The sequence below is a fragment of the Stegostoma tigrinum genome, chromosome 4 (assembly GCF_030684315.1).
Source record: "Stegostoma tigrinum isolate sSteTig4 chromosome 4, sSteTig4.hap1, whole genome shotgun sequence".
Classification (NCBI taxonomy): domain Eukaryota; kingdom Metazoa; phylum Chordata; class Chondrichthyes; order Orectolobiformes; family Stegostomatidae; genus Stegostoma; species Stegostoma tigrinum.
Genome location: NC_081357.1, coordinates 115,041,139 through 115,063,740, shown reverse-complemented (window position 1 = coordinate 115,063,740; position 22,602 = coordinate 115,041,139). Strand labels below are relative to the sequence as shown.

At 39.4% G+C, this 22,602-nt stretch overlaps 1 protein-coding gene across 2 annotated transcripts in view; it reads right to left on the bottom strand.

Moving 5' to 3' along the window:
• LOC125452475 (arf-GAP with SH3 domain, ANK repeat and PH domain-containing protein 2) overlaps nt 1-22,602 on the bottom strand; it is a 162,134-nt gene that overhangs the window by 119,706 nt on the left and 19,826 nt on the right. For both annotated transcript variants that reach the window (XM_059645606.1, XM_059645605.1), the window contains exon 2: nt 4,254-4,326. In XM_059645606.1, coding sequence (XP_059501589.1) covers nt 4,254-4,326 — 73 coding nt within the window. The remainder of the gene's footprint in view (nt 1-4,253; nt 4,327-22,602) is intronic.

The window sequence follows — 22,602 nt, the reverse complement described above, 5'->3', positions numbered from 1 at the left end:
GGTGAGTGCAGGCGCAGAGGGGTGGGGTTTGGTCAGTGAGGTGAGAGGAGTGGATAGGTGGGAGAGAAGAAAGACAGGTTGTGTCAGGTCCAGGAGGCGGAGATGAGAGGGAGGGTTGGTCATGAATGAGGCCAGGAGTGGAGGGATTTTGAAACTGGTAAAGTCCACATTGAGACCTTTGGGTTTTAATACATCATAGTTTTTTTTCCCCTCTGTTTTAACAAGGTGGCAATGCAAGTACAGATGATAACAGTGTAATGTCACTGGACCAGTAATTCAGAGTATCAGGCTAACGTACTCAGGGCATAGGTTCAAATCCCTCCATGGCAAATGGTGAAATTTGAACTCAAAAATCTGAAGCAAAACAGATAGTTAAGTAGTGATGGGTAGTCAACTTTTGTAAAGACCTATGTGGTTCACTGATGAATTTTAGGGAAGGGAATCTATTATCCCCCATCTGGTCTGACCTACATGTGACTGCAGACCCATAGTGATATGGGTGACTGCGAATTACCCTCCGAAAGCCCTCCCAAATTGCCCATCAAGGCAATCAATTCAACAGCAATTAGGGATGGGTAAAAAATGCAGGTCCAGTCAATTACACCTCCACCTCATGAATAAATAAATAACAGAGACAGGTCCTGAACATGTACAGAGCTGATGGCTTCTCCTTAACTTGTACACAGACCAAATCTGTTCAGCTACCTGGGAATCAATGAACACAATTGTCAGCAGGTAGAAAGCATTTGTTGCCTATATTTAGCACTCGGTCTACAGACCAATCAGCTACTTCTTGTCAATTGCATCTCAATTTACACACACACCTCAAGTCCAGGATGATAAAGTGTGGAGCTGGATGAACACAGCAGGCCAAGCAGCATCTTAGGAGCACAAAAGCTGATGTTTCAGGCCCAAAACGTCAGCTTTTGTGCTCCTAAGTTGCTGCTTGACCTGCTGTGTTCATCCAGCTCCACACTGTTATCTTGGATTCTCCAGCATCTGCAGTTCCCATTATCTCTGATACACTTTTCTCCCCTCAAGTCTAGCTTGTATGCAACCTACACTTCAACTTCTGCTTGACCAGATGTCAGATTACTTGTTTCAAAAAGCATAGCAATCTCAGAATTTTTACTCATTTCAGTCCATAATCAAAAATACAGAAAAGTAGAGATATATTTGTTACAATAATAAAATAGGTATAAATTACCACTCAAGTCAGACATGAAGTTTAAGCTTAATGTGCAAGATCCTTTACCTGGAGCTAGTAAGAAAAAACTAATCATTTGGATTAAAGTGGAATATCTGCAAATTAAATCCAGGGATAACACAGTCGTGATGAAAAATTCTGAATGTTTTTACAGGGTGCTTGTACAGGAATTAAAGGGAATGAGACAGGCTGAAGGGATAACAAAAGGGAGAGAAGAATCTCTCTTAATACACACATACCCCACAGCAATGTTTCCATGAGCTTCATTTTGATTGCTTTGAGATTTCTTGATATCTAAACCGTTTCAGTGAAGTTATCTTCAAATCTTTAGCACCATTAAGAGTATCTTTTGATGGCGGAGTTGCCTAACTAGCACTTTAATATTTTCAAATGATTTTTTTTGGAAGAAATGAGAACTTTTGATGGCTGTGCTGTTTTAACAGCATTGGAGCTCAAAATTTTCTAGTAGTGTTCTTTTCTTCAAGATCCTCAGATGTTCACTGAGAAGTAGGTAGCAAAGCTATCTAATCATTATAGAGGGATTATGTAGCATTCAATAGAATACTAGAAAGTTTGACACTTGTTCTACTAAATACTGCAGAGCACCTCAAGTGAGGTCGAAGCTGTGCAAGTGTTGCTTTGCCAGATCTGCTCTATCACATTTCATGGGACCCCATGACATTAAAAAGTCCAAGTTGTGCGCATATACATGATTTGTGTACCAGAATATCTGGTCTAGAGATGTTTGAAACATCTTACAGTGACCACAAATTATATGTTCAGTTCACAGTCTTTGTCATCTAGTAGCCAGCCTACGATTTAGTAGGATTACTGAAATGAAGTTGGCACAATGGACTGCCAGAACAAAAATATTATGAATGCTAAGATATCAGGAACTGTTCAGCATGATCTGCTTTCCATGGCCAGTGAGCATGTAAGAAAGAGAACTCCTTTTGGTTCTGTACATGGCAGAATTGGCATGTCATACCTGTAAAGCAATAAATGTGCAGTCATTTCCTTCATTGTGGGGAGGACAGCAACCCAAGAAAAGCTAGATGCTTAAGTATACTTTGTCTCTAGTGAAAAGTAATTAAAATATATTTAGCTCTCAACGAAGCAAAGGCCTCAGTGTTCTCCTTCATACAGAAGTGGTCAGCAAGCTGTAAGCTGTTACAAATATCTCCAGCCTGGAAGGAACAAGATGCGCAAAATTTCACTGTCAATCACCTTCATAATCACGGTAACATGCTCCATGACCTGCTCTTGCAGCTGTGACCACAGCAGCTATTATGTTTCAGTAAGTACATTCTCACTGAAACACAAAGATCTTGAACATTGTTTCTTGGTCAAGTTCATGCAGAATAAATCGCAGTTGGATCCCCTTTCTCACCATCTTAGTCCTCCTCCTTCTACAACCTTGTCCTGCTAGATGTTACCTCTGTTTAATCTCCAAGTCATGGTGTAGCCCAAGGGCAAAGCCTGTAAATGCATCCATGTTTAAGCCCCAAACTGCACCTCCCAGTCGCGAACCATTTCAACTCCCCCTCCCATTCCTCAAATGACATGTCCATCATGGGCCTCCTGCAGTGCCACAATGATGCCACCCGAAGGTTGCAGGAACAGCAACTCATATTCTGCTTGGGAACCCTGCAGCCCAATGGCCCAATGACTTCACAAGCTTCAAAATCTCACCTTCCCCCACTGCATCCCAAAACCAGCCCAGTTCTTCCCCTCCCCCCACTGCATCACAAAACCAGCCCAGCCGGTCTCTGCCTCCCTAACCTGTTCTTCCTCTCACTTCAAGCCACACCTCCATTTCCTACCTACCACCTCATCCTGCCTCCTTGACCTGTCCATCTTCCCTGGACTGACCTATCCCCTCCCTACCTCCTCACCTATACTCTCCTCTCTCCCTATCTTGTTTTCTCTCCATCTTCGGTCCGCCTCCCCCTCTCTCCCTATTTATTCCAGTTCCGTCAGCTTTTGTGCACCGGAGATGCTGCTTGGCCTGCTGTGTTCATCCAGCTCCACACTTTGTTATCTTGAAGTCTCCAGCATCTGCAGTTCCCATTATCACATGTTTAAGCATAACTGATTTGCTCAGAATCCTTGTAGATAACAAAGAGTCCATCAATACTTGCCAAGCCACCGAAACAGTGATACAAAATGCCAAACTGTTGTGGAATTGTAGCAAAAAGAAAAGAAAATCAACCAGCAGCTAACATATAGGTAGATGATACCTTCAAATAGTACTGCGTGGGCAGGTTGGGATATGTGGAAATCTTTCTTGTTGCTAAGTAAGTCTTCAATTCTATGAAGCTATGAAAGTGCATTAGCTGGAACATTAAAATGGACACAAAATCAACTTTTATGAGTCACTCCATACAGGGTCCTTGCTGTGGACACCATTTTGCTGTTCCAGGAACAATCAATATCCTAAGACTTGGTGCATTAAGTCCAAATTCTTGTCCAGTGTGTTCAGCAAGAAGGTCCCCTTGGACTACACCATGACTTGGAGATTGAACAGAGGTAACATCTCGCAGGACAAGGTTGTGGAAGGAGGAGGAATAAGATGGTGAGAAGGGGATCCCAACTAGGATTTATTCTGCCTGAACTTGACCAACAAACAATGTTCAAGATCTTTGTGTTTCAGCGACAATGTCCTTACCGAAACATAATAGCTGCTGTGGCCACAGCTGCAAGAGCAGGTCATATAGCATGTTACCGTGATTATGAAGGTGACTGACAGTGACAAAGTCAGTATCCGCAGGCACACTCTACATTATGATTAAAATGATCTTCAGAGAACAGTAAGTTTTACGTAGTCAGGTTCCCTTGCCTCTTCCCCAGCAGTTAGTTCTACAATCCAAAATCCAATTCCAAGAAAAATGAAAATCTTATAGCTGAATCTATAATGGGACATTTCAGCTTCATTAACCATGGTCTGAAGCAAGAAAACTAAAATTTCCAGGACATGCAGTTTGCAAGCTTAAGATGCTATCCTCTTATGATTTCCACTATATTAAGTATGAAAGCAATTTCTTACCTAATCCAGATGCATAAATAGCTTTAACAGATTTCTTCATTTTTTGCAACACACCACGGTCTACATCCAATGCCTAAATATAAAAGAAAAAGTGCATGAGAGAGGAAGCAACGTATTTAACAGGAAAAAAAACTGAAAAATCTAAAGCAATTTATTTTAAACATCTTATTAATTTATTTCAGTAGCTGGGACAGTTACCCACAGTTGGGAAAATTGCAACACTGCCCCCCTCCCTCCATTTAATGTATACCATCTTCCATTCTTATCACAACGTTTCCCCGAGTGATCAACATAAAACATACTCGTCTTTAGACAAAGGTTGCCCAACATGCTAAATATTCCTAGCATTTTCTGTTTCAATTTCAGATTTAACCAAGATAACAGCAGAGTAGCAGTGCAGCATAAGGTCTCCTGCCAAGCTCATCAGCTCCATTCGCTTTTACTTTGCTTTCTTCTTTTGCTATTTTCCTTTCTTTCTTTGCGCAGCACCGAGGAGAACAGCACAGAGGAGTGAGTTCAGCACATGAGAGGTTGCGCCATTGTGAGGAAAGTGACTTTAATGTGACAGTGAGATGTCCGTCGGTATCTGCAGTGGCATCAAAAGAAGCCAGCCCAAGGTGGCGGCAAAAGCAGACAGCCCCAGATCTCCCAGCATCTGAAGCAGCAGCGAGCACAGGGGAGATCGAACTTACCTTCTGGGGAGAGCTTGGTTGTGGAGGCAGCAGCAGTGACAGCATCACAGCTTCAGCTGGGTCCAGTGCATGGCAGTATCTGGGAGCCCCACAGCAGGGACTTTGGTCATCGGCGGCATCGTAGTTTGTTGCGGACCAGAGCGTGACAGTGGCTTTGGGCTCAGTCTTCAGACCTCATGCAGTACTGCGGATTGCCCCCCTCTGCCCAGCATCTGCAGCAGCAGAGACAGCAGGCAGCCAAAGATCTCCCACAGAGTGAGCCGAAGTGGAGGAGATCAAGCCCTTGTAGCGAGTACGAGCACAGCATAAGCACTTAAGGCTGTTAAGTTTTTAAACTTTTTCTTTACCTTTCTACTTAATACTAAGGTAGTAATGTTTAACTTTTTTTATTCTTCATCTTTGTACCCAGGTGTCTTTGTACCTAAGATGGCACCAGAAATGGCGACATTGTATACTTTTGACTATATTCATATACTCCTGTACTTGAGTACATGTGACAATAAAAATCTCATTCTAATTCTAAGATTTCAGCATCAATGGTATTTTGCTTTTGTCCCACAGCTTCACTTACTCTGATCAGAGTAACTCAAATGATTCAACATTGCAAGAGACGTCAGTCAGCCAACAAGCCTTTCCTGGTTCTTTGAAAAAGTTAGAGTTCAGAGATAACAGAAACTGCAGATGCTGGAGAATCTGAGATAACAAGGTGTAGAGCTGGATGAGCACAGCAGGCCAAGCAGCAGAGGGGCAGGAAAGCTGAAGTTTCGGGCCTAGACCCTTCTTCAGAATTTTCTGAAGAAGGGTGTAGGCCCAAAACGTCAGCTTTCCAGCTCCTCTGATGCAGCGTGGCCTGCTGTGTTCATCCAACTCTACACCTTGTTATCTAATTAGTATCACATGCATGCTCTTTCCTACAGAGCACTGCATAAAAATTTCCCTTAAAAAATATTTGTTGAATTCTTACCAAACATGTACCAACAAATATTCTGCTCCTGTACTCCCTTTAAAATTGTAAGTTCAACTGGCATTGCCTTTCCATATTCTAAACAAATGACTCACATCATGTCACATTACAGCCACTATCATGTTGAACAGTGGTGCAAGCTCGAAGGCTCAAAGGGCCAACTCCTGCACCTACTTTCTATGTTTCTATGTCCCCAAAATCAAATTCCAACCACCACATACTTGCCAATTTCTTCAGTTTATTTACCTGTCAACAGCCTCCTCATCCAGGCATAAGGCATTACTGTGTGTCATGGAAAAACAGTGGTGCAAACGCACTTTTAGGAAGCAACACTATATACTTCCATCTTGTCTTAATAGTACAATTTATGATTTCACTGGTTACAGTTACACAACCAAGTCTTACCCATGTCATCACTTCCTCTCCAAGTGGACTCAACCTTTTTGCTAAATCCATTGTGTTACTTATATGAAACCTCTTTTTTCACATTCGTACACACCTCATCAACCACAATACTTTAACATAAATCTCAATCAAGTTAGCTGATTATATTTTATCTTCCTTCTACTGCTCAACACTGTTTCTGTCTTAGTAAACTCTCTCACATTCACTGCCTCCTCAATGCCTTTACCTTCAAATTTCACCAACAAGCCTACTGTGGTACTTCAAATTCCCTTTGAAAATGTATTTACACTTTAGCCTTAATCAACCCTCTCCGCTGTTTCAAAAAATTCAACTGAATTGGCCAAACATGATTATCCTTCAACAGATCCATGCCAGCCTGTATTTGTTAGCCAGTGTTTTTTTCCACCACACCACCCCGCTTCCCAAGGTTCCATTTAATCCTGTCCCAGACTGCCAAAGTTTCACCACTACTAATGTCAGACTGACCAATCAACTGTCAACTCTCTCATTCTTGGGAGCCGTGGCATTTGCAACTTCCTAATTCACTGACGCCAACCTACTATCTAAGAGGAATTGGAAGACTGGAGGCAGAATATCTGCAAATTCTATCATTAATTCCCTCTGCCAGCATGAATGCATCATTGCATCTGGACCAGGCTGATTTCCTACTTTGAACTGACATCCTTTTAAATATCTCTATCTACTTTCACACTACTCAATTTCTTTGCTTCATACTTTATTGTGACATCAGGAGCATGTTTCTCCTTAATACTCATTTAGCACCTCTGCAATGCTTTGTACCTCCAATGAGGACCTCCCTTATAAACACAACATTTAGACCAGGCCTCTGGATCATTCCTGTAACACAATGACTATCTACCATTCCCTAAGGAATTTAATCTGAGGTTAATCTTCCCAATTTATAATCAATCTTGTCTATGATTTTCAACTATTACTTAAAAACAGCAATCCAGCTAATGCTAATTTATAGTGACAATGGAGCAATGATTTTAAGGGTGCTTATCATTTCATCAAGAAACTGTGAATATTGATTGTGTCAAATCCAAGTAATCTCATTAACAACTACTTTGTTTATTAATTTTTGGTATTTTCATTGTTTACAATTTAACCGTAATCATTTTAGATTGTAGTAAAATAGCTGTTAGCACATAAATTGCTGTCTGACTATGATAGTACAAGAATAAAATAATTCATGAGCTCATTATTAGGCTATTCCAACAGAGGGTTAGTGAGTATTCAAATGAGACTGGGTGATGTAATGATGACCGTGAAACCACTATCAACTGTCAGAAAAATTCATCTGGTTCATCAATATCCTTTTGGGAAGGAAACTGCTGTCTTTACTTGGCCTGGCCTACTTGTGCCTGTGGGCCCACAGCAAAGTGGTTGACTCTTATCCCTGGGCATAACCCAGATATCCCCTGGGCAAATTAGGGATAGGCAATAAATGATGGCGAGGCAAGAGACACCCACATCCTGTGGACAGCATTTAAATAAAAAGCAGAATAGTTTGTTAAACGTCAGCATCATATACTTCTCGATGCAAGTTGGAGTGGGAAGTTCTTCAGTGAAAAATTAAGCAAGGTAGTTAATGATTTGTCTTCAGAGATAATGGGAACTGCAAATGCTGGAGAATCCAAGATAACAAAGTGTGAAGCTGGATGAACACAGCAGGCCAAGCAGCATCTCAGGAGCACAAAAGTTTATGTTTCAGGCCTAGGCCTCTCTGATGAAAGGTCTAGGCCCGAAACGTTAGCTTTTGTGCTCCTGAAATGCTGCTTGGCCTGCTGTGTTCATCCAGCTTCACACTTTGTTATAATGATTTGTCTAGTTTCCTGGCATCCATTTGCTGATATATTGGACCATGGTTTTCTTACAATTCGGCAAAATTTTTTAAAAAAAAGTAAAATAATCAGTGTCAAAATTATCAGCACTCAATGTGAACCACCAAGATTTTATATTGCTACATTACACATAAACACTAAATTTTAAGTATGCACCTCATCCCTATAATATCAAGGAATTCTGGCACCCTCTGACTTTAGTCTCATTCATCATGAGAGATGAATTGCATCAGCCAGCTTTCAGTCCAGTTCCCAGGGAAATCAAAATGCTTTGGAATCTGGTTACTTGCCTATATTTTGTAATGAAGTACACTTTATCCAAATAAAGTGAAAACATCTAAGTAAAGTCACTGCAGATAAAGTCAAATTGTGGCTCATGCCAGAATTTCTGATCCTCATAAACTTTCAGGACTTTGACATTATCTCTGCACGTGCGATTCCAGTCTTTCCTTACTCCTTCCTTTACCTAATTTTACAGTATCTGTAGACGTCACGGCATTCAAATTAAGTAGAACTTTTTCACATGCTTCTTACCCTCCCCTTTCCCAATTAAGAAAGAATGGGTCTTTGCAGTGAGAAAATGCTTAAATCTAATATTTATATAAGCTTCCTTGGAGGTAGCAAGAGTGAATATTAAAAAAAACTCAAGATATCAATGCTGCTAACTCCCAAAATAAACAGCAAATCATGAATTAATTTTACCTCTAAAACTCTGCAAATAATTTCATGTAAAAGCATATATCTGATTATAAATACAACCAGATGTGTAATACATTATTAGAAAAAATACACTGATGTTACAAAGGATTTACCAACTACAGGAAAATATACTTGCCAGTGGCAGTTTTAGAAATGTGGTTTTAAAAAGAACAATGTATCTGAAAGGAGAATTAAAACCAATTTGTTTCTATTATACACATTAAACAAAAGTAAAGCTGCCAGCTAGAACTATTACCAAAATTTACATCATCAGGTGTCTACAAAATACATAAAACCAGTGGGTCTGGCTGCCATGCATGCATTCTGTCAGTCCTGTTTGATTAAAAAAAATGCATCTGGCTTTTTTTTAAAAAAATGTAATGTTCGCAGCTGATTAAAACCACCACAGTAAAGTTTTGCATGGAAATTTGCCCAACAAACAAATCCTGTTGAATTCAACTACTGTGACTCACCTTTGCCTTTGAAATGTTACGTCAAATCTGAATGTCAGATTAGAAAATGCTCACTCACTTTCAATTTGAACAGTATTTTCACTCACTGAGGGCAAGTGCAATCAGTATCACATACTCCTACTACTAAATGATTATTTGTTTGTTGGACAGTAAAATGAACCATAACTACCTGTATTACAATTTGAATTCTTCCCTTTTTGTCAACTATCCAAATTTTATTCATGCTCCATGTTCAGAAGAAATCATGTTTCTGTTTAGTCAGCAGTGTATCTGAAGAACTTAAGGTGAGCATTGTTTAATGTCTTACAATGAACTTAAATTAGGTATTTACTGGACTGCCCTTTTCTGTTACAATAAATTTTTCTTCTAGAATGTAAATGGGCGTGGATTGGAGACATACCTAGCACTAAGGAAGCTGACTGTGGTTATTATTTCTGGAAGTCATCATTGTTCTAGGGTATCACTGCAAGAGTTATTTACCCACAATCTGCCTCATCAATGACCTTCCTCCCATAACATCAGAAGTGGGGATGTTTGCTGATAATTACAAATGATACTAAATAGTATGCGATTCCTCAGATTAAGAAGCAGTCCATAACTAGATGTAGCAAGACCTGAACAACATCCAGATTTGGAGTGACAAGTAGCTAGAAACATCTGTGCCACACAAGACAGTGCAATGTCCAACTCTAATATGAGAATCTAAGCATCATCGAATCATCCACTATCAACACTGTCCAGTAAAAGAACTAAACTAGTCATAAATATCGAAACAAAAAAATGCTGGAGATCACAGCAGGTCAGGCAGCATCCATAGAGACAAAACAAGCCAACGTTGAGTCTAGATAACTCTTTAGAGCTAAAGTGAAATGAGAAGGGAGCAGCATTTATGTAATAGTCTGTGGGAGGTGGGGATGATTGGAGTGCTGGGGGAGAAAGGATGTTGATATCCCGATCACGTAATCTGAGCTACGAGACAGGCAGAACAATGGTATGTCTAATTGCCAGACTGGAAAGAACACATCAAGCAAAGATACAAGAAAAAAGGTAGGTTTGGGGCTGAACCCATTTCTTCCTTAATCTTTTAGCTTTGCTTGATACGTTCTCTGTCACCTTCTCTCCCCTTCCCCCATCCCAATGGGATAGTGCATTCTTTCCACCCTGGCAGCTAGACATACCATTGTTGCGTCTTTCTCACACTCTGATCACTTAAGTTGAACTATGAACATCCTTTCTCCCCCAGCACTCCAACCATCACAGCAATCCCACCCCATTGCATAAATGCTGCACTCTCCTCACCACTTCAGCCCTGATGAAAAAAAATCATCGACTTGAAATGTTAGCTGGCTCTCTCTCCATGGATGCTGTCCGACCCACTTTTTTCTCTAGCATTTTTTGTTTTCAGTTCAGATTCCAGCATCTGCTCCTAGCCATATAAATATGTTGGCTATAAGAGTAGGTAGCAGGGTAGAAATCCTGCAGCATGCAACGTACTTCCCAACTCCTAGAGCCTGCCCATCCAACTGCATGGTACAAGTCAGGAGTATGGGAATATTCTCCATTTGCCTAGATGAATGCAGTTCCAATAACATTGAAGCAGTTTGATACCAACCAGGAAAAGGCAGCCCTTTCAATTGCAACTACATCTACAAATATTCACTCTATCCACAACTGACATATAGTAGGCGAATGTACAATATGCAAGGTGAACGGCAGAAATTCACCAAGGCTCCGAGAAAAGCACATTCTAAACTCTCAACCACTACCATCTAGAAGGACATGGGCAGCAGATGCATTGGAACACCATCTCCTACAAGTTCCCAGGGCACTCATCATCCCACCTTGGAAATATAATTGCCATTCCTTCTCCTTAATTCAAAAGCTTAGAACTCTCCTCCTAATATGACTGCAGGTATATCTGAACACCTGGATTGTGCCAGTTCAAGGAGGTAGGTCTCCACCATCATCTCAAGGGTGATTAAAACAATAATAAATAATGGCTTAGCCAGTGAAGCCCACATTCCTGAACATACAGCACAAAAACTTACTATAAAGATTAGGAGAGCTTCCACGTTACTCCAGAAAAGTTTTTTTTTGAAAAAAGTACTGTTAAGCGTTTTCAAAATTATAAACAAACATTCTCCAGTTGTTTCCACAATATGCAATGATACTGTGCTATATAATTTTAGAAGGAAATTCCGAAATGAAGAACTGCTGCATGACATTTAATTGAATTGTTAACAGCAGCTTTTCCCATCAGTCAGGCACTGCTAGTTGTAAGGAATATAGACTAGATATCTAATACTTCTGACTCAACCACATTGAATGTTGATCTTCTTGAATTGAGCAGCATTTCTTCCATACTCACTCCACATGGACATTTTTTTTTAGCAGGGACATTTTCTCTTGCCATCTAAGCTAACCATTCCTTCCAAGTTTTAATAATTGACGAGGGAAATAAGTTGTGGAAAGAAAATCAGAATGAATATGTTTTTGCATACTTTTGCCATGACATGATTTGACATAACATGAACTTCACAGGAAATGTCTGTCAACTTTGTTCATTTAATCAGCATTGTTTCACCTTCTCTAATCTTGCCTGAAAAAAGCAAAATATTGTGTTAGGGATCGGCACTGGTGCAGATATTGACCTAGGTATTCCGATTTCAGTGGTAGTTACCCAGGGGTTATAAAATATGTTTTTAATCCTTGATTAATCCTTTTTCCTTGTCAACTATTAAGCTTAAAGTGTGTCAGAACGCTGGAAAGTCACTGACTTTAAATGTCTTTTCACTGGGTTCCCGACAGGCAAGAGCCAATCACAAGTTTCAACTTTGAGGGCAATTCACTAGAGTCATATGCATCGGGAATTTTACACACACAGTCTTATGTGCAACCTAAGTCAATGCTGTTCAAGGTGGTCATTTGAACATCTGGGGCAGTAACTAATACACATAGCTCATGTCTAAAATAATATTAACAAAAACAGAAATGAATTGGAATTGTGAAATTTTTGAATAGTTGAATAATAGGACTCTGCATTCAGAAATTCATAAACAGAAGGTACACAATACCTGATACTCCTCAAATGGAAGCATTGACAGAGAACAGACAACCTCAAGCAAAAAAAGAAATTTCCAGAAAATCTCAGCAGGTCTGGCAGAATTTGTGGAGAGAAATCAAGTGACCCTTCTGTTTCTGATTTACAGCATCCACAGGTTTTTTTTTTTTTTTTTTTTCGGTATTACTCAGCATTCTCTCAGTTAATTTCAAGCATAACAATCTGCGATACGCACGTGCAAAAATTGTCTTAACACAATTGGACTCCTGCTCCCAAGCCTAGAACTAGAACACGTCTCCTAGTTTTAAACATGGATTTGGCTCAAATTGGCCAATGGGTCTAGCTTCAATCTTCATTTGAAAATTGGACCTGTTCAAATGGATATGGATGCCAAGGACAGCAAGGGCTTCTGCCAACAATGCTCAACTTTAACAAGTTAAATGAATTTACAGTGGTTTTTAAATTAAACAATTCATGCATACAATTTTGCACAATTTTTCCGTTAACAATTCGAAGGTCAAATTCAAAGTAGAACCAAAGATATTTCAAGAGGAAAAGAACAAAAGTAAAAGTAAAAGTAAAAGATTCTACATGAATATCAAAGTCTCTTTTTATTTGCTCATAGGATATGGGCTTCATTAGCTTAGTCTGTAATTATTGACCATCCATAACTGCCCTGGAGAAGTTAGTGATAAACTTCTATCTTCAACTGTGGCAGTCCATGTGGCATACAGTCACCTACAATGTTGTAAGCGCGAGAGCCAGAGTGGCGAACGGCTTAGAAAGGACCTTCAACGTGACTTTCCCCATGCATCAGTTGCGCCTGTCCTTCTAGAGAATATAGTTATAGGTTTAGAAGGTGTTGATGAATTTCTGCAGTGCAATTTTGTAGATCATCAAAAATTAATGTGTAAATGTTATGTTAACAGTAAATTTCCTATTCCAATAGATCCAAACTAACACTTCAAGAACTCAAGTGAGAAGCTGAGTTAACAAGGTATAGAGCTGGATGAACACAGCAGGCCAAGCAGCAGAGGAGCAGGAAGGCTAATGTTTTGGGCCTTGTTCAGAAATGGACCTCGTTATCTCAGATTCTCCAGCGTATGCAGTTCCTACTATCTCTAAAGTGAGAAGCTTACTCTTTAACATAGACGAAGGGATTTATAACATATGCTAACAAATCATGATGCTGGGGATGAAACCAATCCACTAAAAAAACTGCATCTCAGTGACCAAAATTGCAAGCTTTATCTGTTTGCGTTAGAGGCAAATGCAAGTCAAGAAGCTGATAATTTTCCATTATTAGTGAGTGAACCATTCAAGATCTGAGCTAGCTCACAGAAAGTCTACTTGAACAATGAGGTCTCGTTGCATATCGACCTTTTCCAATCTGTTGCCATTCAGATAATAATCTTCCTTCTTGGTTTTGCTACCAAAGTAGATAACCTCACATTTTTCACTACTGTATTTCATCTGTATCTACCCACTCACTCAATTTGTTCAAATCACACCAAAGCATCTCCTCTGGCATCCTCCTCATTGCTTACTCCTCCGCATAATTTTGCGCAGTCTGCAAGCTTGGAGATTGTACATTTCGCTCCCTCATCTAAAACATTAATATGTATCGTGAAGAGCTGGGATCTATTCAGGAATGCCACTAGTCATTGCCTGCCACTTGAAAAAAGGCCCATTCACTCCTATTAGAGATAATGGGAACTGCAGATGCTGGAGAATCCGAGATAACAAAGTGTGGAGCTGGATGAACACAGCAGGCCATGTAGCATCTTAGGAGCACAAAAGCTGATGTCTTGCGCCCAGACCCTTCATCGGAAAAGCCTTTTCTGATGAAGGGTCTAGGCCCAAAATGTCAGCTTTTGTGCTCCTAAGATGCTGCTTGACCTGCTGTGTTCATCCACTCATTCCTATTTTTTGTTTTGTGCCTGCCAACCAGTTCTCAATCCATGTCAGGACACTTAGCCCAATCCCACTTTTATTTAAATGTTAATCTCTTATATGGGATCTTATCAAAGGTTTTCTGAAAAGTCCAAGTAAAGCACATCTATTGGTTTCACCTTATCAACTCTACTAGTTACATCCTCAAAAAATTCCAGCAGAGTTGTAAATGCATACTACTCTATCCAATTCTGTAACTACTTTTTAAGGACTCTACTATTAAATCTTTTATAATGGACCCAAGCATTTCTTCACTACTGATAACTGCTTTTTGTCTATAATTCTTGTTCTTTTCCTCAAACTTTTCAAACAAAAAATAGTGGGGTTACATTAGCAACCCTCTAACACATAGGAACTATTCCTGAATTACAGAAGCTTAAAAGATGACCAACCATCCAATATTTCTGGGGCCACTTCCTTAAATACTCTGGAACATAAATTAGGGCACCTTGGAGATTTATCAGCCTTTAATGCAATCAATTTCCTGAACACTTCTTTCCTAATTCTGATTTTCTTTAGTTCCTCCCTCTTACTTGACCCCATGTTCTTCAATATATTTGAGAAGTTATTGGCGTCCTTCTTTGTGAAGACAGCAGACCAATTACAATTCTCTCTTTGTTCTCCATTATACCCCTGTTTCTGATGCAAATGACCTACATTTTACTTCACTAATGTTTTTCTCTTCGCGCACCTACTGAAGCTTTTACAATCAGTTTGTATATATCCTGTAAACTTATTCACTGTGTTTGATTTGTTGAGTATTTTTTTCTGTTTAATTATATGCAAAGACTTCATAGAAATTCATAACCCAATTTAAGCAATTAACATGAATTTGTTACTACTATATTAAACCACAGTTTACTTCAACTCTCACAATTACAATGACAAGTTATTCCCATTGCAATGAAATTTCAATGGTGATAACTGAAAGGTTCTGTTTCAATTCGCCAGATAGGCAATAATAAAGCACAATATTATTCCTTGTATTTTACTGTAACTGGCAGGAGAAAGTAACACAACATATTCCTCTCACATTCAGGGCTCCCTCATTTTTTGTGCCCTTGCTTATTCTTTTGACTTATTTATAACCTGACAATTTCCACTGCTAATACCATTTCATTTAAATTTGAAAATTTAAGCTACCTTCTTCTGTATCCACCTGCCCTTTTTCCCTTCCTATTTCTGGTACATGCCTGTTCTACAGTTACTTATCAAGGATTACTTATTGCCCCCGCTTATTCCACTCCCTGCAATTCTCCCAATCTTGCTCTGATTTTTTTCAGGTGCCCCATCTCCCTATAAACTATTAACAGCCCTTGCACCTATTTTTGACCTTGTTATGATTCGTAATCTCCCCTCACCCACTCCTCTTCAGCACTAGTATTTTTTTCCACCCACCTCCAAAATCATAATCACAGTATCACAACTTGCACTAAGCTGAGAAATCAAATTACAACTTATAAAGCTGAATGGTTATAGATAAAAGCGTTTCTTTTAAAAATCTAGTTTAAAAGAAAACGAACGTGGCCCATTTCCTACCTGCAAAACAGGTAAAATAAATTCCAGGTGAAAACAAACTATCAAAACACAATCTGGGAGCAATAAGTAGTGCATGATGCAGGAGCAGATCTGCACCATATGGCCCTTCAAGCTTGTTCCACCACTCAATACCATGATGGTGGTTCACTTTCCCACTCAAATTCTCCATATTGTTTAATATCCTGAATGACCAAAATCTTTCTCTATCTTAAACAAACAGAATGATGAAAGCAACAAAAAACAGAAGCTGCTGGAAAAGTCTAACAGCATCTGTGAAGATAGAATCAGAGTTAATGTTTCAGGTCCAGTAACCCTTCCTCAGAACTGCTGAACTTTTCCAGCAACTTCTGTTTTTGTTCCTGATTTACAGTATCCGCAGTTCTTTCGGTTTTTATTCAGAATGACAAAGACATCCACTATCGTTGTGACAGGTAATTCCATTGATTAATAACATATTGTGAGAAGAAACTTCTTTTCACTGCTAAACCAACACTTCAGAGATAGTGGGAACTGCAGATGCTGGAGAATCCAAAGATAACAAAGTGTGGAGCACAAATGAACGCAGCAGGCCAAGCAGCATCTTAGGAGCACAGTTCAACACTTTATCCTGAGACTCTGCCACTGTGTTCTAAATTCCCAGGCAGGAGTTAAAACTTCTTTTTCTACCCTGTCAAGCCCATGTAGGATCTCATATTTCATTGAAACTTGAGACAGTATAGACCCCAATTTACTCAGGCTCTGATCAAAAGGACAACACTCTCATCCCAGGGACAAATGGAGTGACTTTTCACTTTCCCTAAAAATGAAGATCAGATTCCACATAGTACTCCAGATGTAGAATCAAAGACCATACAATCTAGCACCAAGTATCCATCCTCACCAAGAACAGCAACAGTTTCAGGCAACAGCTCACAAACTGCAGGGCAACTAGGGATGGACAATAAATGCTGATCTAGCCAGGAACAAACGGATGAATGATAAAATACCAATTCCATAGCCATAAGAGCCAACATGACATTAGCCGTTCTAATTGCTTGCCTGACTTGCAGGTTAACTTTCTCAGTTTCTTATGACAAATAGACACATGGACCAATGGACATTAATTTCCATGTCTTTTATTTATTTTTAAATAAGCAAAGCAAGTAGCCACAAACCTTCTCAAATTATATTGCATCTGTCACCTTGTTATCCATTCACTTAAACCACATACAGCTGTTCGCATCCTCCTCAGTTTACAGTCCCACCTGGCTTTGTATCATCAGTAAACTTACCCCCTGATACAATCTCTAATACTGATTAGAGGAAGTAAATGATTGAGGAGCTAGCACTCGTGTCAGGAGCCTGGTGAGTGGACGTTCCCTGGTGCAGACACACTTCAGGCTTTAGTCCTGGGGTTGGGGGTTGGTGGGATTCGGGAAGGAGGGAGTGGTTTCAAGTTGGAGGGTTAAGATAGTTGTCAACAAGAGGTCTAGGGAGTCGAAAACAGTATCGGCCCTTGGGTACTGTAAGTGGAATGTTGTCTTTTAAAATATTTTAAAGTCTATTTAGGTTTTTAATTCATCATTGCAGGAATATGGTCATGTCGATTATTTCAACTTATGAGGTATAATTTATTTTTCTGATAAGGAAGCCAGAAAGAAACCAACTCCAACTTTAAGTGAAATATGATTTCCAGAGTAGTCAGTGTTAAAGTCACTTTTCAGGAACATTGCCACAACTTTAAGTGGGCACTTCAAATACATTTGGAGCCACCGTAACTTGTTTTGACTTATATATTCAGAACTGCTTACATATTCAAAAAACATGTATTTTTAATGAGTAAATAATACATATTAACACACAAAATATAATATGAGAATACTCCTTATACTTCCAATAACTCAAATACATGCTTAAGCACTCTCCTATGTTTATTTCAATCACATTGCTAGTGAAAGCATCCTGTAGAAAGTTTCAATAGATTGAAGTTAAAACAACTATTGATACCCAATACAAAAAGTAAAATAGTAAAATAAATACTGGAGGATTCTAATAAAAGATCACAAACTTGAAACATTAGTTTCATTTCTCTTTCCACAGATGGTGTCTGGCCTCCTAAGGTAATTCCAGCATTTTGTTTTTCTTGTACATAGCATTACAAGTGAAGCAGGAAGACAGCACCATTGTTCTAGTTCCACTGCCTAATGCATCCAACCTATAACAAAAATATTTTTCCAGTTACCAAGATGACCAAAAATATCTCATCTAAATCAGGTTTTAAATAAAAATATCATCAACCCATGTTTCCTAATACAAGAAAAGGAGATAGTTCAGAACAGTTCATAAACAGGTTATATCAATGCAAGAAGTTTATCTTCAAACTTCCAGACTAGTGAGTTTGGTTACAACCACTAAAGGGATGTGTGAGTTGAGAAAAAAAAAGTGTAAGCTCAGTTATATTCAGACTTGAAGAAGAGGCTACCCAGAAATTGAAGCATTTATTAACTTTAACCTTCCCAAGGGAAGTGAATTCTCTCTGGTGCAAGCGCTATAAAGAGATACTTTTGGCATTAACGAGATTTCCTCACCAAGATGGCGGTACAGTAGCTAAGCTCATTCCCTTCTGTCCATTTTTATGTCTTTTATTCCCTTTCTTTTCATTTTTGCCTTTTGTTTAAGGTCTTTTGCTTCAGCGAGGCATTGATGATAGGCCTTGTCTAAATATGTTACAGGACCCAGCAATTGGAAGGTGCGTGCAAGCCTTGCGCGAGCACATTCTGGGAGGTGGCAAGGGACCCAAAGACAACAAAGCAACAACCAGGCTTTGCCTCAGCATATTCCAGGATCTGGCAATCAGAGGCTGCAAGTGGACCCTACCCCAGCATATTCCAGGGCCCAGTCGTGGCACCAGTAGTTATGGAATTGGAGGTAGCCATAGCAGCAGGAGAGCGGAGACAGTAGCATCAGTAGCAGAAAACACTCAAGTCCTCCCAAAACTCCAAGCTGGACGCCAGTATGAAGATAAGGCTTAATTAAGACTTTAATATCATGTGGACCGTTCTAATTCCTCCTGGTTTTGTTCCTTTCATTTCTGCTTTCTTTAAAAGTTTGGTCTTGTGAGTGTGTAACCAAGATGGTGTTGGTACGTTGATGGAGGCGAGATGATACTGAAGAGTGGCAACTTTTGTTCCAGCATTGGTAGCTCTGCGAAGAGGGCTCAAGGCTAGCTACCAAGCCCACGGTTGATGACAGAGCACGTAACAAGAAAAACTGTAAAGTTGTCCACTTTCTTTATTTTTCTGCCTTTATGTTTTGGTTAAATATAAAGGAGTGGGAGCACTGGAGAGTGAAGACACTATACAGCACTTTTCACAATATTTTGTGAAAGATACACGTGACATACTACAGTTTTAAGAGGTTATTTTATCCTGGTTTTTTTTTAAAAAAAGGTTGGTTTTAAGGGATGTTACTATATTGGTACAGTTACTGTTTAATAGCTAACCAATCTATTATTCTGTTAAGTTTACCAGAGAGACAGTTAAGCCAATTCTTTTCTTTATTATTCCTTTTGTTGTATTTTAAACTAGAGAGTGTATGAATAAAATGTGTTTTGGTTCAAATCTGGTAGTTTGGCCAATCGAATTGCATCTGCAACACAGCATCTAACGCTTACCTTTAAAGTAAGAAGTAGTTACAGTCTTGACTATCTTCCCTATCTTTGCCACAAACATTTGTGGAGAGTTCACTGGGAAGAAAAGCACTTCAGCCAATGGATAAAATTGCTCTAAGGTCGCATCATATTATACATGATTGTCTCTCAAAGCTTGCCAACACAGCTTACTCAGGAAATAAAATCTGGAATTATTCTTTCAATCACCTTTCAGAAAGAACAAATAGGCTTTCACCTTGAACTGATACAGAAGGTTTTCTTTTCAGAAATGCCAAATATCAGTTAGACAGCTTGTTCATTGCAAGCTTTTCTCTAACAGAATCCAATAAAACAAGAATCTCTCTAAGTTTGTCACTATTCAAAAAGTGAATCAGCAGGAATGCAAATTATTTGATTTCTAGGAAGCCTTGTTTAAACCAAAATTCCCCAAAGGTCCACTGTGAACTTTCAGTGACTGCTTTTAAATAAACCACTCCAAGTATGTCTACAGAAGATGAAATAAATTATTTTTTCTAAAATCCTTCAAAACTTAAGTCCATCGAACAATATTCAATATGAAGTATCTACTTAACGATATAGTCTATCTTTTATGTGGATTATTGTTTTAATAATCAGAGTTATTGTCAACTATTGTCAATATCATTCCCTATGTCAACAATGTTTATAGGCAGCTTAAACTAAAACTAATAAACATTTCCAGTTTCCAATGGTGGAAAAAGGCTATTTTGTGTCAGGGATTTGCAAAATTTTTTCATAGCTAGTTAACATCTAAGCCAAATAAAATGCAAGGCCAAACATCAACATAAGATTGGGCTGGGGGTGGAGATGAAAAGCAAGTGAAACTGTGCTTTTTTTTAAATGCACACTTGGAAAACACAGCCAATAAGGGTGTGTATTCAAATATCTCAGGTCACAGTGGCAAAGAAAATGTGAAAATGTTGAAGTTATAAAATAACTTCCAAAAAAATTTTAGTACAGTTTCATTGCGAACAGTTATGTTAAATACAAGGAATAGCCAATTATTCTGACTAAATGTAATGGTAGGAGTTGCCTGGTGTTAGGACATTACCACACGATCTTACTAGCAACTAATCATGGAGAAAGGGGAAGGTGGCAGAAACTTAAGGACAGAGGTTAAAACAAAGTGGGTCTAAATGAATAAGCAGCAGATGGAGTGACGATTTCAGGTGAAAGGTGGGGTTACAACCAAAAGGACAATATAACTACAGGGAAAGAACAAGTAAAGGAACGAGGACTGGAGGGATGAGAAGTGAGAAGCGGTTGAGGCATGAATACAGTAGTAGGGAGAAACGAAGGAGACACGATTAGAACGGTGGGGGCAGGGAGAGAGACACAAGAGGAGCAGTGGGGGATGCAGAGATACAACAGCAGCTATTGGGCGCAGGAAGACGTAAGCGCAGCTGTTGGAGGGAGAGATGAGAGGAGGGATGGCAAGGCAGGAGCAGCAGCGGGGTGGGGGAGAGAGGGAGAGAGAGAGAGAGAGAGAGAGAGAGAGAGAGAGAGAGAGAGAGAGAGACACAGACAGAGACAGACAGAACACACACACACACACACACACACGAGAGGAGCAGGATGGGAGCAACATGAGAGGAGTTGGGGGGATGCAGGTAAGAGAAGTGGGGTATAGCTGGCAACGTTGCTTGATGCCAGAGTAAGTTTTGCATGCTACAGTTTACACTGGAGACAGGACATACAGTAGCCATGCTGTGTTAACGGAAAAGGGCGCAACATTAACACCCACGTCAACGGGCTCAATCGGATGTATTTTTAAAATAAAAAAATTCCATGGTACATTTCATCATTGCTGAAGACACTATCTTCAAAGCAAGAAAAATGTCAAGTCTTTGACCATTGTCTTCAATCTTTTCAAATCCAATGCCTACTATAGCCCTTATTGTAGAGCTGGAGCAGGTTTTAGGGGCCAAGTGGTCTATTCTTACTCTTAACTCATGTATATAGTTGGGGTCTCACAGCACGGAAACAGACCCTTAAGTCCAAGTTGTCCATGATGACTAAGTTCCCCAAATTAAACCAGACTTACTTGCCTGTATTCGGCCCATATACCTCTAAACCTTTTCTATTCATGTACATATCCAAATGTCTTTTAAATATTGTAATCGTACCTGCAGCTACTACTTCCTCTGGTAGTTCTTTCCACTTATGGACCACCCTGCATGTGAAAAATCTGCCTCAGATCTCTTTTACATCTTTCTCCACTCACCTTAAAAATATGCCGCCTATTTTGAACTCACCTACCCTAGGGAAAATATCTTTGCTATTCACCTTATCCATGCCCTTATTGTTTTATAAGCCTCTACAAAAGGTCACCCCTCAAGCTCCGACACTTCAGTGAAAAAGGTCCTAGCCTATCCTTATAACCCAAACCATGCATCTACTTAATATTAATTCTGAATTGATTTGACAGCAAACTTTAAATCAGTAATAAAAAAGTGACCATTATCTGAGCTAGAGTTGGTAGCAGGGACTAAGAAAAAGAAGTGAATGAATTAAATAAAAACAGTAGTACACAGAACTGGACTCAAGAATTTTGCTTATATATGACAAAAACTCGACAGGTTTCTAGTATTCAATGAGAACGAAATAAATGCTCTGTAAGACCATTCATTTTTAAAATATAACAAAGGCTTCTGACAAAAAAATTTGAAAATCTTGAGAAATAGAATTGTTTCAAGCAACACCATGCCAGTCACTGAATTATGAAGGTGCAAGGAAACATCATAGCCTTTTTTTAAAAAATCATCATTCAGGGTCTATCCTATTCCACTGTCAGGCCATGACATATGCTGCAGGTCCACCCAAGTCGGTACCACGGTGCTATATAGGTCTCATGGCATCAGGATCGAAAAGGCAAGAAACCATCGGCTGAATATCACCTATTGACCTCCTTTAGCCAATTAATCAGTGTTACTTCATGCTAAACACAATTTTGAATTAGCACCATGGGTGTAGTTAGGGTAGGGGATATCACCGAATCAGCAAGTATGCCAGGTCCTGAAGGACATATCAC